At 35.7% G+C, this 17492-nt stretch overlaps 2 protein-coding genes across 3 annotated transcripts in view; both read right to left on the reverse strand.

Annotated features, from left to right (window-relative positions):
• Positions 1 to 7192, reverse strand: part of LOC107724752 (guanine nucleotide-binding protein subunit beta-4-like) — a 27267-nt gene extending 20075 nt beyond the window's left edge. The window contains exons 1-8 of one of the 2 annotated variants that reach the window (XM_016533781.1): positions 7027 to 7192; positions 6267 to 6315; positions 5302 to 5410; positions 3260 to 3298; positions 2658 to 2764; positions 1708 to 1771; positions 635 to 797; positions 462 to 528 (exon numbers count right to left, since the gene is read on the reverse strand). In XM_016533781.1, coding sequence (XP_016389267.1) covers positions 462 to 528; positions 635 to 797; positions 1708 to 1771; positions 2658 to 2764; positions 3260 to 3298; positions 5302 to 5358 — 497 coding nt within the window. In that variant the 5' untranslated portion in view covers positions 5359 to 5410; positions 6267 to 6315; positions 7027 to 7192. The remainder of the gene's footprint in view (positions 1 to 461; positions 529 to 634; positions 798 to 1707; positions 1772 to 2657; positions 2765 to 3259; positions 3299 to 5301; positions 5411 to 6266; positions 6316 to 7026) is intronic. The other variant, XM_016533780.1, reaches the window with a different exon arrangement.
• A 4646-nt stretch (positions 7193 to 11838) lies between these two features.
• LOC107724753 (PEX5-related protein-like) overlaps positions 11839 to 17492 on the reverse strand; it is a 43804-nt gene continuing 38150 nt past the window's right edge. The window contains exons 9-13 of the mRNA XM_016533782.1: positions 16713 to 16783; positions 16225 to 16443; positions 14324 to 14489; positions 12498 to 12655; positions 11839 to 12344 (exon numbers count right to left, since the gene is read on the reverse strand). Of these exons, the coding sequence (XP_016389268.1) occupies positions 12155 to 12344; positions 12498 to 12655; positions 14324 to 14489; positions 16225 to 16443; positions 16713 to 16783 (804 nt within the window). The 3' untranslated portion in view covers positions 11839 to 12154. The remainder of the gene's footprint in view (positions 12345 to 12497; positions 12656 to 14323; positions 14490 to 16224; positions 16444 to 16712; positions 16784 to 17492) is intronic.

Raw genomic sequence — 17492 nt, forward strand, 5'->3', positions numbered from 1 at the left:
TTTTTTTTTTTTTTTTACAGAAACACTGAATGACCAATAATGTGTCAAGCATCACTAATAGCCAATACGTTCTATCATAATAAATAAAAAAAATGCTTGACTGACTGATGTTTTGTTATAGAGCGTTGTTAAAACATTCTGTTAGTTGAGCAAGATCACAGTACATCTCAATTCTGAAAAAGATGCATTGTGTTCTTGTGTCCTTCAGAGTTTGTTCTTTCAAAGCAGCCTGGCAAGACCGTTCTCCATGAGAACGTTAAGTCTGTTTTTCAATAATCCAATATGGAAGTAGAAAATATCTGAACTACTGACAATCATTTTAACAGTACCAAAATATTGGGGGGGGGGGGGAAAATGAGATGCATTATTTGTGCATTATGAGATGCATTATTAAAACGTAAGACAATTACAATGTTGTTAAAGGTAAATAATCTAGTCATTCTAAGCTGTGATGGACTCACCATGTAGTATCTCCAGAGCTGGTGACTATCTGACTATCATCCAGAAAGCGACAGCATGACAAATAACCTGGTGAGGAAGGGGAAAAAAAGTATATCTCAGAACAGGAGCTTCAACCCACTGTATGATAAGTATGCAGACTAATGATGCTAATCCTGCTGCTGACAGAGTTTACCTGTGTGTCCAGGAAGTTCTCTGGTGACTCTGACGTTGCCCTCACGGGTTTTAAGGCTGTAGATTGAACAGATGTTGTCCAGGCCTCCGCAGGCTACATAATTCCCTGAGGGAGCGTAGGCACAAGTCATCACCCATGATGACCTTAATGGAATGGCATGAATCTGGAAAGAAACCAAACAAAAATTGATGCACTTGCTATTCCCATTCGTTATAAAGAATGAGATCAATGTTGGATTCAGAAACTGCATTCTACTCCTATTATTTCTATCATATAACAAAATGGTAAAAAATAGTAAGAGTAGTATGCTAGAATATGGTTCCAAATTCAGCACAAGAGCCAGGATGTTCCGCAAATCCTCCCATGGGGTTGGAGCACCAAGAGGCTAAGTATAAGAACATTATTTTTGTTCAAACTACCACTTTCATTTTGATGACTTTTGAATTTTATGATTTACATTTGCGTTTTAGCTTCTACAAAATTTAGGTTAACTGATTTTAATTTCTTATTTTAATTTTTCTAATTTTAACTCACTATAATAATATATTCACTAAATAATAATAATAATAAGTCACTAAATTTATGACCGTTATATGGGTCAAAGACGTTAAGATGCCCGCATCAAAAGAAATCTACAAAAGTGATTATATGTCCATAAAAAGCACATTAAATGTAAGTAAAGTGTCTACTTTTAAGGTTTCAAATAAGTTTTTGGAGAATAAAATGTTAAAATTTGGTTGAAATAATGTTACATTGTCATTCAGTGTAACACAATATTTATGTAAAAATTCAAACAACATGCCTATTCTGACTTGTACATATTAAAATATATAAAAGAACAAGGGAGCATATTAAATTTTATTGTGTTTTAAATGAGTAAAAAGTCTTACTGACAAATGGGCAAAACCTAGGATAGTGGCAAATTTTAAAAATTTATAATTACAAATACTTAGTATTTGGTGTGAAAGTAATTAGTCTTTTAATGACATAAATTGATTTTTGTTGTAAATATGCCTGACTTGTTTAAAAGCTGTGCAGTTTAGATGTACATTCACTTGCTGGGCTGGACTAACCTTGTTTGTGGTGTAGCAGTCCCAAATGATGAGTTTGCCATCTTGTGAGGCACTAACTAGTAACCTTAATGTTTAAAAAAAAAAAGGGAGGGGGGTTAAAGAGTAAACCACTGTTCATAATACAGGGCTCGCAAAATTTCAAAATCCCTGGTAGCCCTTCGGGCAGGCATTCTTCAGATTTTGGTAGCCCAAAAATGAATTTAACTAGCCCGAATAGAAGATATTGTATTTTTTCTTCAAATAACAAGTCAAGAGAGTAGGGGTGCAACGGATCACAAATGTCACTTGGTAGCCCAACTGGAAAACACAATAGCCCCGGGACGTCTGGCTAGCAATTTTGCGAGCCCTGTAATACACATCACAGATTAAAAATACTTCATGGTGAACATGCAGACAATGATTGATGCTTATAACATGAACACACAGTGCAAATGCTTTTGATAAATTATGACAAACACTGCAAGCAACTATGGACACAAACTCCACCCATCTAACAATTGTCAGTTACACTTTATTTTAAGGTGTCCTTGTTACAGTGCAATTATACATTGAAGTACTGAGTAATATTAATTAACTACATGTACTTACTATATGGTTAGGGTTAGGATTAGGGTTTGGTTTAGGGTTACTTGCATGTAATTATGCATAATTAATTGTTATTATAATAGTAAGTACATAGTAAGGACACCTTAAAATAAAGCGTTACCCAATTGTGTCTCCTCCCTAAAGCACTAGAATGGATGCACAGGTGGAGAAGGAGTGAATGATAGAGGGAGGAGGGAAGGGAGGAAAAGAAAGACTGGAACAGGAGGCAGCCTACACAATCCTAGAACACCCCTGCGTTGTGAGAGGCCTGCTGTATTATTCATTCAGTGTACACTGACAGAGGTGCAGGGTTCCTCTGAGAGTGCCCATCCTCCAGCCCACTCAATCTCTCTCTATCAACTGACCTAGAATCAGTAGCCCAGTGCATGGCGTAGATTTTGGCTAAATGGCCTCGGAGCGTCCGCCTCGTTCTCATCTGGATCCTTCCAACTGAATCCAGACCAGCTGTAATCTAAACACACAGAAATTCTAATTTACAGTGACATTATAAAGCAAGCAGGGGGCATTTCATTAATCCAAGGTGTGCTACTGATCACTCACGTGTGGAAAAAGTGTTGTATTAGTTGATTTGACTTATGGTGATTATCTAAAAGTAACATAGCACTGACTGAAGTGCAGAATTAAACAGCTTTGAAATGTACAAGAGCCATCTCTTCCAGTACAAAAAGAAATAATCCAAATAGAAATTATGAAATCTTAAATCACTAAAACCACCAGGGCGTGGGCTGAATGTTTAAATTTTGATGGAGGACTTGGAATGTAAGAGGTTGTTTAATATTTCAGCACACTCAAGAGCATGTTCAGCATGTACGTCAGCAGCCAATTTGCATGTCTGAGCTGAGCTCAGAGAACAGGTGAGCATAGACATGCCCCATAGCCATGGGTTAGACCAGTGCTGCTCTTATAAGGAGGGGGACCCAGCAGGGACGGTGGCAGAGCTGCTTACCTGGGACAGGCTGGAGTCGCTGCATGCTTTCCTGGCATCCTGCAATGGGAACAGCAGCGTGTCAGAGTGCAGTCATTCTACTCAACAAGGCGGAGGAAAACACATATAGTCTATTTCCTGGCATTTAGGTCCACATGAAACTTGTATCAAATAAAAATGAAAAGAACAAAAAGTTGAAAACTACTCCAATAAACAAAGCTGATATACAGTAGGTAAATGCCGATTACTGGCTGCTAGGGGTGGGCGATATGGTCAAAATCTTACATCACGAGTCATTTTATTTCATGAAAACAGTATATATATCACAATATAGTTATTTTTCTTAAGTAAGGTAGGTAAGTAAGGTTTTTATGATATCAAAATTTGATGCCACTGAAATTTCCTAATTCTCATCATCAATTTCAATATCATACAAAAAACACTAATACTAGCTTAACTAAGTAAAAAAAGAAGAAAAAAAAACAAGCTTTCTGAAGACAAGTAAACAGTCAATGATAAAATAAGAACAAAGAAACTAAATACAAGCAATAGAACAAAAAAACACTTTTTTTTTTTTTTTTTTCAGTTATGCAATTATATATTTTAAAGTTGCAAGATTTTTTGGACAATCAATTTTGGAATTGGCTCAATGAGAAACTACTACTACTTCAGCTAAATGGGCACCATTATTGGACTAATGCAGATAAACTCTAAATGGCAAAATATCAGCCAATTAATCAGCATTGCCAACATATCCATCCATCAACTACTTACACTTTCCTTATACACTGCCTTTCAAACGTTTGAGGTTAGTAAGATTTTTTTTCTTTAAATAAGTCTCTTATGCTTGCCACGATTGCAATTATTATTTAATCAAAAATACAGTAAAAACAGTAATATCGAAAAATATTATTACAAATTAAAATAACTTTTCTACTTTAATACATTTAAAAATGTAATTTATTCCTTTGATGCCAAAGCTGAATTTCCAGCAGCCATTACTCCAGTCTTCAGTGTTACACGATCTTTCAGAAACCATTCCAATATGCTGATTCAATGCTCAAGAAACATTTCTGATTCTTATCAATATAGAAACAAAAGTTGTGCTGCTTAATATTTTTGTGGAAACGGTGATACATTTTTGTTCAGGATGCTTTCATGAATAGAACGTTTAAAAGAATATAACATTTGTCTAAGTACAAGCCTTTACTGACGATTTATTGCATCCTTGCTAAATAAAGAAAAATAAATTATTGAACCCAAACTTTTGAAACTAAGTGTATGCATCAATAAGTATGTTGTGTGAATTAGCACAGCTCAAAGAATTTTGAAGCTCCCTCAAACAACTCTGATGGCCCCTGGCTCATTTCCACATTTCACACAACTGCTTTTACTAATTCAGTGGTTCCAACTCCGGTCCTGGGGATCCACTGCTCTGCACATTTTGTATGTCTCTCTTATCTGAAACACTCAGTTCAATTCATGGATCTCTCTCCTAATGAGCTGATGATATGAATCAGATGTATTAAATAAGGGAGACATATGGTGCATTCAAGTCCTCCTGGGAAGTACGTATTCACGTGCTGGCAAGTCATAATTACAACATCAGGTGCATTTAACTTTGGTAAAGAATGTGCATCAGTATGTTTATGTTTTTTCTGTTTTTATTCAAGTTATGAAGGTGCTGTAAACCGAATATATTCTAATGTAACTGTACAATACTATCGTGTTTTGAAGATGCAACTTATGTAGTTTTATTCTAAACGACAAAATTTTTTTCATTCATTTCAACAAATGTACAATTAATACAGACGCTGCATATCTATAGTCTTTGGCTGCATCCATTGCATCCAACATGTTTTCTCACTGACATGCCCCCACCTCAAACTGAGGACTTCCCCACTCATAATCATGACTTTGTGGTTGCATTCATGTGCAATCAACTCAATAAATAAATATCTTTCCGACATGACTTGAACGAACCCATACAAAATGAGCCAACAGATTTGACTGAAGGAGTGGCAAAATCCTTTGAGCTAACCAGAAAGGGTATCAGTTATTACTTTGATCTGATTGCGCAGCTGATCTGCCTCCTGCCGCAACTGCTCCAGCTCACTCATGGTCCTCCACGCGTTTCACTCCCTTCCCAGCTTTGATAATACTGACAAAGACCTGCAATGCACACACAAACACCAAGTCACGTTAAGTAGTCAATAAAAGACTGCTTAATAATAGAGCACTCATGCTGGATTAATAATTTAAGCCACTCATGCACAATTTCCATATATTAATTTGAATGTCATGTCAACGGTCCCACAGACCTAGTAAGACAGCCCCTTTGGATATAGTTTGTGAAGAACACAGAAAGTGCCCCAGCAGCATCAATGTTTTTACTAGACTGAATAGAACTAGCTTTAGCTATTGCTCTGCCGACTGAAAGCTGGGCATGCTGTGCTCCTTTGTTTAATGAGGGGCAGCACTGCACTTGGCACTGCCTACTAGTTGACATACCTTAAATATAGCTAACACCACCCCAATAAGGAGACATATTAAAATGCTTAAAACATTAAGAGGTTACATGAAGTATGATACTCAGCAGCAATGAAAACACAACAACGGTCACTCAAAGGCTGCAAATTTATCAGTTAGTGAAACTGTAATATCAATACAAATGCCAAATAAAGGGACCTCACATCTTTTCATCATAACTTTTAGAAACATTTTAATTATGATTTCACATGCAAACAAATTATTTTAGAGCTGAGCATAGCTTTAAAAAAAAAATGGACTCCTTCAGATTTTGCATTTTAAAATTCCCATGTTTTCCATGACTCAATTAATCTTACCTATAGCTTTCAGGCTGATTTCAGCCTAAAAGCAAATACTGAGTAACTGAATAAAATGCACAGTGTCTTGCCACATTGGTGGTTTGACACAATATGGGAATACCCCTAGAGATCATTCAGGTTTGCCCTGACCTCTGTGAAATCTACATTTCAGCATATGTTCTTTTAGGGAAGCACAGTACCATAACTACAAGCAATGCTGCTAAAACGGGAAGACTGCTGGTCCCAACCCTAGTAAACCAAATTACAGGAAAAGTAAGCAATGATCAGTGTGCATTTTAAGCAAAGAACTTTCCAAAATCAGACACTGTACACATTAACAGACAACATAATATTAAGAATAACATACACAAAAAGCTCTGTTTAATTAAAAGAATGGAGAATCCTGTCAAATGGGGGAAATTATTTCACATGCTCGAACTAACTGGATTAACTTTTTAATCCAAAATTGAATATGAACATCGGGATATTTATAATCTGATGAATCCTACTTAGTCCAGATGTGTTAATCCCACATTTAACCTGTGACACTCAGAAACTGTTAAACCAGTCGCGATAAACGCGAACAAAATAAATTGTAAATAAAATATCCACACAGAGACGAAGATCTGCCCGTTAATTGTTTCATTCGTGTTGGTTTAATGTGATTAAATGTAACGTTAACATCAGCATTACACGTTACATTTCACAATATTTCAAGGTAGCAAACCGTTTTGACAACAGATTCAATACCACATGTTGTACTACACAGAAACCTCCCTATAAGACATTATTTACGCGACAAAAGGTATAAAAGAACACTTCCCTGCAGATTTGTCATCCGTCAAGTTAATCACAGAGTTATCTTATGATTTGGTTATTTTTGGTTAGCACAGTGGCTAGCAAACGGTGACTGTATCATGCCAGTTACTCCAGACCACCACACAAACATTGACACATTACCTGAAGTAACAACACTACAAAATCCTCCTACCGCCTGTAGGGGTGAGCAGATTATTATTATTATTATTATTCAAAATATTAACGCTCTCATTTCGTATTATTTATATCCAAAACGAGGCATCAGGCGCCAAATGTAGCCTACTAGTTTCAAGGCAATTCACAGAGCGCTTACCACACCCATACTGATATTGAGAGCATGGCAACAATTGGATGAAGGGGGGGGATAAATTATTTTAGTGTTTTTAACAGAATATATTCAGTGTACCTGTGAAAAACTGTGTATATTATGTCTCTTATTACTTTATATAGTATATTATCATGAAGCCAATGTGTTTTTATCAAAATAGTTTGACATTTATCTACGGCTACCTACTCGAGTCACCCGCGCTTGAAATGGTTCTGGCTATCAGCTTCCTCAATTATAAAAATGACTGAAGTAGTTTGATACATGTGGATACCGTGTCACAGGCATTTGATTTGTAACAATGCGTATGCAGACTTAGAAGAAAAAATCTTTGAGAATAGAAAAAAAAATATTATAAAGTAAATACATAATTGTGTTAATCTATATGTAATCTACTAGTTTCGGTAATTATAAAAAAAATGCTGATCTATGATATTGTACAGCAAAGGCTTTTTTTAAGTGTACTTTGTCACAGAATAAAGTCAAAAGATTCCCACTTTTTTTTAAGCCACATGGTACATTGGGTGGTTGCCAATTTTCCACTTCTCAGAGTGAATTTTTATTTCAGAGGCAATTTGTCCAAAAATAAATTAATTAATTAAAAAAAATAAAGAGTTATTTGGAATTTAAGTTTGAATGCAATTATCATATAATATTTATGGTCAAAATAAAAATATGCATTAGGCAGTACTGACAAGAATGAAGCCATCTGCGGCATTCCATGGGTTAATAAATGCAAACTACTCAATCACTACTTCATCATCTCACTCCTACTGATCTATAAACACTGTCTAGAGCACTCAAATAAAAGAGTAATTAAATTACAAAACCAGTATTAACTGACATTTAGTATTACCTAGTATGTTGAAGTCCACCAGTGAGAGGTCGGTCAGTGGAAGCACCCGACTCCCTCTGTAGAGTATGTGCTGATGGGAGCACTGCCACCGGGATAAGCAGTGGGGACTTTAGTTAACAGCCAGCACATCTACACTGAGAGCTGCTAGTGGTGACAAGGTGGGGCTGGATGGGGGAGGTTGAATAGTGAAAAGTGGGAAGATGAGGTCTTAAAGAGACAGTAGATGTCACTGTCTGTTCATTTGGACAGTGTCACAACTGAGAATGTGTTAAACAGAACAATATTTACCATATTTAATTATTTACCATTTGTTCACATAATCTGGGCGTACGCACAAAAAGCAGGAATGATTGCTGAATGTAGGATCACAACGTAATAAAGGCCTGTCAATAATTTATTAAAATGGAAATCTTTTCCATGTAGTGCATTGCCAACACTTTCATTTCAAGTGCTTCATTGAACCGCTTGCTGTTAATTATGTTTATATTCAGACAAATTTGTACCGAATTTGCTGATTAAAACATGCCCACTAGCTTGATTTCACACATCCTGCTCCACTGGATGAACATCATATTTGCATTTATGTATCGCATTTGATATTAGTTAGAAAACTGCTCATTCAAAACTGCTCAAATATCACAAAAGCAAATCAGCCTTGACAGTCAAAAGTCAAATTAAGGGCTGAGAATTTCCATATATCCATCCAAAGGTACTGACAGCACTAAAGCGATTCCAGTTACAAAGGAAGTATTTTGAGTCACTATATATCTGAGGATGATATGACACATGAAGCTGCTAAGTCATCCACCTCACATCCTCACCGTTCCCTAAAATCCTAAAGAAATCCATAAACTAATTTAAGCCATTCTCCTTTTCAACCACACAGCTTTATTTTCAGAGCCTTGTTGATGTAAGGTGTCTAAAATTTCAACTTGTGGAGAAAAAAAATTGTGGATAACCCATATCAAATCTTATGCTTACAGTATTTAAGGTCATCCAGGGTTATGTCTTAATTTGTGTAATATAATGGATTAAAGTTGACATTTGTATCACTGCATTATTTCAAACAGAAGGGAAAGCAGTGTTCAGTATGTGCCTGTGGGGGGGTGCCCCGGTAACACCATTTCTAAATCATTTAAAGGTCAGGGATCACCATGTGCCCTTAGTTTAGAAAGGAAACACAGAGGCATAAACATATTTCCGTTCTTCTAAAATACAACTTTAATAAATTGGTTATAAATGCATCTTGATTATATTACATGTTAATGTAGGATTGAAAGATGATAAATGATGAGTAGACATGCATACATTTTATGACTGTTCATTCCATGAAATAATCTATTTTACAAATAAATAAATACATTTCCTCCTGCTATTCTACAATTATTTGTCAGTAATTATATTCATAGTTACATAACAGCTCTGGTCATAGCAAAACTAGTGTGATTTACTACAAGACAAGTGTCATCAATGCCCGCATACTGTGCTCATACATGGCATATGATTGTAAATATTGTCATATATATAGTAGATTTGTGTTGGAATTTTGGTCTGTCAAAAAAATTATATTAATAGTAGTTACATTCACTTTAAAGTTCAAATATGGGACCATAGAGGGAAATCTGTTTTGTGTATCATACATGCAATCATCAGATTTAATTTGTAATATTTAAATTGTAGGTGCATCTAATGAAGCAACTTTATCTGTCTTTGCCCAAACTAAATTATTAAGATGATTAATGCTATTTATGTCTTTAAATACTCTCTCATTCAGTGCCCTTCAATTATCTCAGCTAACTCCTGTTACACCAACTTTACTCATAATGCATAGTAGCAAAATTATAAAGACACCAAAGATTTATTTTTTTTGGTAATTTTAGCAAAAAAAATAAAAAAATAAATAAATTGCTGGTTTGCATAGTTATGTCTTCAAAGAAAATATCCAGCCTAATAGTATATAAAGGAGCTGAAATCATAACTGTTCTAAGCACATGGCTTCTTTGCTAGAAACTGCTCTATATATAGAGAGAGAGAAAGCAATTTCAGTCACATGAAATGCACTTCAAACTTACCAGGCCAAACAACTGAAATATATGACCAAAACATTGTTCATAGATTTGTGAATGTATTTAGTCCCTTTAAATGTTTGGGCTAACGGTCTTACATAAACTCACTCACTTTCAACATGATACTGCTTTTGCTGTGACCTTTCATGCAGAGTCTTTGAAGTTGCTCCCCACCGAGCCCTGATCCAGAATGCCCTGGAGCACGCAGCATTAAAAGGGGCTTGCTGGAAGACAGATGGCCTGGGGAACACGCCCTGCCTGCACACCTGAGCACAGATCACCCTGAAAGGAAGTGTCCTAAAGTGAAATTCAGCTAGCATCATTCCTCACACTACACTTGGCATCACTGGGCTTAAAGGGATAGTTCACCCAAGAATGAAAATGTGATGTTTATCTGCTTACCCCCAGGGCATCCAAGATGTAGGTGACTTTGTTTCTTCAGTAGAACACATTTGATGATTTTTAACTTTGGTAAAAAATTATATAAATACTGTTTGGTTTCTGGCACAAACCGATCGTTTCGTGTCTTAGGACATCAATGTGTCGTCACGAGCCGCAGGGTTTAATTTGGATTTGTCTGTGCATGTTTTTTTTACTCTCATAGACTTTGTTACCATTGCCATGCATTATACTGACGGTTGGAGTTAAAAATCATCATACGTGTTCTACTGAAGAAACAATGTCACCTACATCTTGGATGCCCTGGGGGTAAGCAGATAAACATCAAATTTTCATTCTTGGGTGAACTATCCCTTTAATACTTTAATTGGAAATCAGGAATTCATGTAAACAATCAGTAAAATGTCTGGACACACTTCGCTGAATTTATGTTTCTCATGATATTAAACTATTTCAATCTAAAGATGTTTGTTTAAATGCTTGAAATTTGTTATGTAGACAAAAATCAAAAAAAGGCAAACTGACCATAAATATTGACAAATTAGTATACATGCATGTTTTTACAGATCAATGATTTTATGTTATTTTACTTATAAATACTAGTTTACAATTATTTATTTTATTAGTCTTTTTTAATCAAAAATCATTCTAATTTCAACAAAAACAGACATTTTTATAATATATAATAATTATATATGTATTCATAATAACAAATGTAATAATAAATAATAAATCTAAATAATAAATATATGTTCTGTTTATGTAATAACTTTATGTAATATAACTAAAATATTATAACTTATATTATAATTTATTTACACTGTGTATATGTGTATAAATGACTTTAATGTATTTCAGGTGGTTCAATTTTTTACACTGTGTATGTATCAGGTTTAATACAGTTAATTAACAACTATATTAAAAACATTTCGTAACTAAAAATAAAATGAACCTTAACTGAAATTAAATATAATACTAAAAAAAAAATGTTTTTGCTAGTTTTACCAAGGCAACATTTCACAATTTCCTGGGGTAAGCAGATAAACATCAAATTTTCATTCTTGGGTGAACTATCCCTTTAATAGAGGATTAACTGTCTGGATATATGGCTATGCTCTTTTCAGCAAAACAACAGCGCCACCTTGTGGTGAGACACTTACATTGTAAAATGAACAGATTAAAAACACTCAAATTGAACAAAGGTTCTTCAGAACTGGCCATGATAAATAGCTAGGTTTTTGAAAGGATTAATACTCAGTTCTAATCCACAAACTAAACAAAATTCCCCCTATATTTCCCGAGGTTTGGTTAATTTTTCTAAAGTATACAAAGTTTTCTGATAACCTTCAAAATATTACAGTAAAATATAACTAACATCAAGAAAAAGGTGCTTTTGCTCTCACTCTCTTTGACATTTATTCCTCTACTTCCAAAACCCATCACCTATTCTGTTTGTGGTCTATAGAATATAAACACCCTCTTTAGTGACCTCTGAAGAAGGCAAAGGCTGCCCATAAATACAACAAAATTAGCTGTGCATATCATATTGACATCCCATATTCATTTGAGCCTAACTTTGTGCCCACTGTACGTGAATGATAGATTTCACAGGTCCAAGTTTGATCACATGTCCATGTTAAAGGCCCTCATTAGGAGGTCCAGATCTCCCACGCTGGCTGCCTGGAAAAGTTCTGGTTGGTTCATGAGGGAGAGGGCAATCCGCAGAGCTGCCCAGATGTTGCTGGACATCACCTGATGACTCCTGCTCTTCCTTTGCTGGTGCAGAGCTGTCAGGAAGTTCCTCACTGCCTCCCTGCAAGAGAAAAGAGAAAGGTCAAACAGGCTATCATCAAAATTGAAAGTTTAATTTTTTTTCCCAGCCTTCTGCTTTAGCCTAATTATAGCCACACTAAGGAGACAAACAGTTCTTTCCCATCAACCCTTGCTCAGTGGTTCGGTCCATTACCTATGTGCCCCTAGGTTGATGCAGCTGATGCCGAGGTTGTATCTCGAACGGATGAAGCCTGGCTGGAGCTCCAGAGCTCTGGTGTAGGCCTCCACTGCCTCCTCACTGCGGTCCCCATTTGCCAGTGTGGCCCCGAGGCGATTCCACAGCAGATAGTCCTACGAAAACACAGAATTGGCAGAGTAAAGGGCAATCTAGGACATGGGTTTTGGAAAGTCTATGGAAAGTTTCAGAGAAAAGCAAATGTTTACAAAATGTATTTAAAACATAAAAAAGCGAACATTTTCTGAATTCTACAGTATTATTTTATTCTGCATTATAAAGACTGGACACATATACTTATCATATTATATTATATTATAAACTTTATTTCAATAGCACCTTTTATACAAGGAATGCAGCTCAAAATATTTTACATTAAAAAAGCATTACTTCACATGAAACAAGAAAAAATACCATAATATAACATAAGATTAATAAATTAAACCCACTTTATAAAAAATAAAATTAATAATCATAAAAAGTACATTTTTAAAAATTACAATTAAACCCAAATTATTAAGAATACACAACATAACACACTTACAAAATTACATGCTAATTAAAAGCTGAAGTAAAGAGTAAAGTTTTTAACTTTATTTTAAAAATATTTTGTAAGCTGGCTTAGTTAATATCTATTTGTAGTGTGTTCCATTGCTTTGGGGCATAATAGACCAAGGCTGCATCCCTGATTTTCTCTCTGCTTGCTGGGAAAGTCCAATAAACCAGGGATATAATTTACAAAGGAATTGGCAATTTAGCTTGGTCCCAGCCCATTACTCTATTATATTATATTTATCACTTCTCTGTTCTCAAGGACTCGTATGTTGAATTTTTGTTTGTTCTGTTGTTAGTGATCTCTGAGCTCCTGTGTTTAGTTACTGTTTCCTTGGTTATCAAGGTTTCAATCAATGTTTTTTTCCCTTGGTTACTAATTATGTTCCTCACCTGTGTCTAGTTTATTTTTTCACTATCCTGTGCATTTATACTGCTGAAGCATGTCAGGAAATACAGTGGGTACGGAAAGTATTCAGACCCCCTTAAATTTTTCACTCTTTGTTATATTGCAGCCATTTGCTAAAATCATTTAAGTTAATTTTTTTTCCTCATTAATGTACACACAGCACCCCATATTGACAGAAAAACACAGAATTGTTGACATCTTTGCAGATTTATTAAAAAAGAAAAACTGAAAAATGCTCAGTATTTAGTAGAAGCACCCATTTGATCTAATACAGCCATGAGTCTTTTTGGGAAAAATGCAACAAGTTTTTCACACCTGGAATTGGGGGTAAGGGGGTCTGAATACTTTCCGTACCCACTGTATCCCTTTCTCAGGATACTATATTTTTAAAATAATTTTGTAAAATCCAAATAAGCTTTACAGATCTTTATTGGACAGCCTAAAACAGTAATACGGGGACACCGGAAGGACAGCTGATGTCCTTGCAGCATCAAACCATGTGTAAGCATGTGTCGCCCCAGACGTGTTCAAGAACTTGCAAGTGCCTTGGTGTAAGAATGGGGTACTAACATCTCACAGCAATAACTGGCAAATCTGTTTCAGTCCATGAGGATGAGATGCACTGTAGTATTTAAAGCAGCTGGTAGCCACACAAGATACTTACTTTGACTTTTGATATTGAAAATATTTATATTTATATTTATAACAACCCTGCCCCCAAATCAATTGCTATATTTTGTATGCATGAACTACTAAATCAATGTGCATAACAGATAGTTGTGATAGCTTTTAAAATAGTGATGAATAGGACCTTCTGGCTCACCTCAGGTCGGACAGAAAGTGCAGCATTAAAGGCGTCGACAGCTTTGTCAAACTCTGAGCTGAGGTTGAAGAGCACACCAAGGCCTGTCTGGAGATCAGGGTCCACTCCTTCAGCATTCTGCTGCATTGCTTCCTGATACAGCTCCAACACCTCCACCAGCTGAGAGCTGCATACACACACGCAACAGCATTAGCAAAACACTAAACAAAGCCAAAGTCTAAACCAGGCTGGGCAATATGACGATATATATAGTGGCGATAATGTAAATTGTCAATCAATATACAGTAGATTTCGCTACATTGATTCTATCACAATATCTGTGCAGGCATGACTGCTTAAAGTTATCGACATGTCAGAGCAATAAAGAAAAATGAATGAGAAAATGAAGAGTGCGACTTACTTGAATGAGAACTCAATTCAGCAATTGCACAGTGTTTGACAAGTGAGTTTCTTTAAAGGGCTCATGAACTGAGAAATTAAAATTCCCTTGATCATTTGACATATAAGACGTCATTGTACTATAAAAACATCCTGTAAATTTCAGAACTTTATTTTTAATGAAGATCCAGACCACGTCAGTAAGAGCTTGGTCCTCATTTTACCGTGGATTCGTTTACAAACAAGGCACAATTTGACACAGGATTTTCAGAAAGATTGAAACTAAAAGACGATGCTGTGTGACTATATTGGATCCGACAGTAATGTTGCACCACACAAGTGTGAGTAACTGTTTTTATTACGTGGTCACTATTGCTTTGTCTGTTATTACAGATTGTTTGATATGTATTGAGTATTTATGCGTTTTTAACCTAAATCACAGCACCATCCATCTATGAAGGATGTAGGCTATCAAACATACACAACTGTTAGCCAATCATACCAGTGGGTGTTTACTTCCGATTCTACAATCCGCCACGCCTATTCAAACAGAGCGTTCCAATGATGGGGGTCAAAACAGGACAGAAAATAGCCTATTACTTATAAATTATCATGTTTTTTTATGTAAAAATCTTGATAACATTATAAGTTGACCTTGTAAGTGGAGAACAGTACAAAGTAATTAAAAAAGGCAGTTCATGACCCCTTTAATGGCCAAATGAACACAATAACATGTCAAAATGCTGATCTTGGCGAGTATTCACACAAACACAGTTGGTCATATTATATGGTTAAGTGAACCTAAACACGTGGTAGAAATGTTAATCAACATATTGGATCCATGTGTTAAGTCTTAAAGTGACAGCAGCCTAATATACTGTACCTGCTGCTGTCTGTGTCATTATTGTTAATCAAACAACAAAAGAAGAGAAAATCACTCATTGCTCGACTGAATAACTTTCATAGCTTTAATAAGGATAAAAAATAATTCATACAATGATTACTATAGTGTTTTATTTTAAATTTGATCATTACATTTCTGTAGTATTTCGTGCTTGAATACTACTGTTAGACACACCTGAAACATGTAAAGCTTTATTTATTAAATTTGTATAAGTGTTCTACTGTATGTCTTTGTCTTACTGCTTGTCATTTGTATCTTTGTTCTTATTTCGCTATTGATTGTATATTGACAACTTGATTACTTGCATTAGTTAGCCTAATATATATGCTGTAGTATTGAAAGTGTTATTGAAACTGTTAACAAAAATTGTGAAATTTCACAATCTAAAATGTCGGTAACATTACAAACTTATTCCTTCAAAAAAAAAATGTATTGTGACATAAGATTTTGGTCATATCACCTACTCCTAATTTTAACTTACAATCTTTCAGTCAGTACCTTTATCCACTATGCCACACTGCTCCCACCTTTATTAAAACTCAAAAAAGCAGACCACATACATATGATTTACATATGCAGTATGTGGACGTTAATTCATGTGAGTGAATGTGAATCATACCATCCGAGAGTGGAGATGGGGGATATGGAGGACCCTCTGCGGCGAGGCAGTGGGGAACCGTCTAGAGGGCTGCGGTCCTGGAGTAGATGTCTGTATCTTGGGTTGTATCTAATCCAGCGGTGGAGAGCCTCACAGGCTTCTGGTTGCTGTCCTGTGTTGGTCAGGCTCACTGCCAGGGCCATCAGGGACTTCAGATTGTTTGGGTGCAGCACCAAGCATCTATTTGAACAAAAACAGACAGACATAACATGACAAAATACAGTGAGTGTAAAACTGAGTTGCTGAGTTTGGAGTGGGACTACAGTACAAAAAAACAAAAACAAAAAAAGTGTTCAGAAAACAAATATTTTTGCAATTCGGCTTGTTACCACTAATTGTGCAAAAGCTCTTAAAACATTAATGCAATTTCCTCATACATCATGGAACATGTTTGGAATAAGACTTCTGGCTCTGCATAAATCACAAAACCCCCCATTATTTCTACTCACCTCTGAAGACAAACAATGGCTGCCTGCTCATTCTCATTCTCTGCTTGTGTGGTACCCAAAACCTGCCAAGCCTTTGTAGAGGAGGAGAAAAAGCACTATAGTTTGAAACAAACGCCACAAAATTATTAGAGCAAAACAAAAATATAACGACTTGAACATATATAGCGTGAAGGTCACTGTAAAAACAGTATTCAATTAGTGGGCCTGCCAGTTTTCTAAAACATATTAGCTATGTTTCCATCCAAAGATGCGAATTTAACTTGTGCGCAAAACTGGAATATCGCATAAAACATTTGCGAATAAAGCACCGTTTCCATCCAACGAGTCAAAGAGAACAAAATCGTCACTTCCTGATAAACTGACACTGAATATCTCTAAGAAAACTAGGAGAAGCCACTGAATATAATAATTTTCATATGTAATAAATTACTTGCGCTTCAGAGAGAGCAGACGTAACACAATAAATGCGGTCATTGCTTTCGCAGGTGGATGCCTGCTGCTTGGGAACGCAGTTGTGTAAGACAATTATACAGAAATACTTTGACAACAGACTTTGCTCGAGCATTTCAGAATGACCATAACAACATATAGATGCTGTGAATGAGATCGGTCCGCTGGTTAGTCAAGTTATCCCGTCTCATAGCGCAAAGTCACATGACTTTTTCAATACGCATGGAGGAATTTATTCGGTAAATGTGTTTCCATCGTAGTTTATAAGCATTTTTTCTTATCGAATAAATAGTTTATCCTACTCAGTTGTGCGCATAAGTTTTTTATGCA

The sequence above is a fragment of the Sinocyclocheilus rhinocerous genome, unplaced genomic scaffold (assembly GCF_001515625.1).
Source record: "Sinocyclocheilus rhinocerous isolate Xijiao unplaced genomic scaffold, SAMN03320098_v1.1 scaffold3442, whole genome shotgun sequence".
NCBI lineage: Eukaryota > Metazoa > Chordata > Actinopteri > Cypriniformes > Cyprinidae > Sinocyclocheilus > Sinocyclocheilus rhinocerous.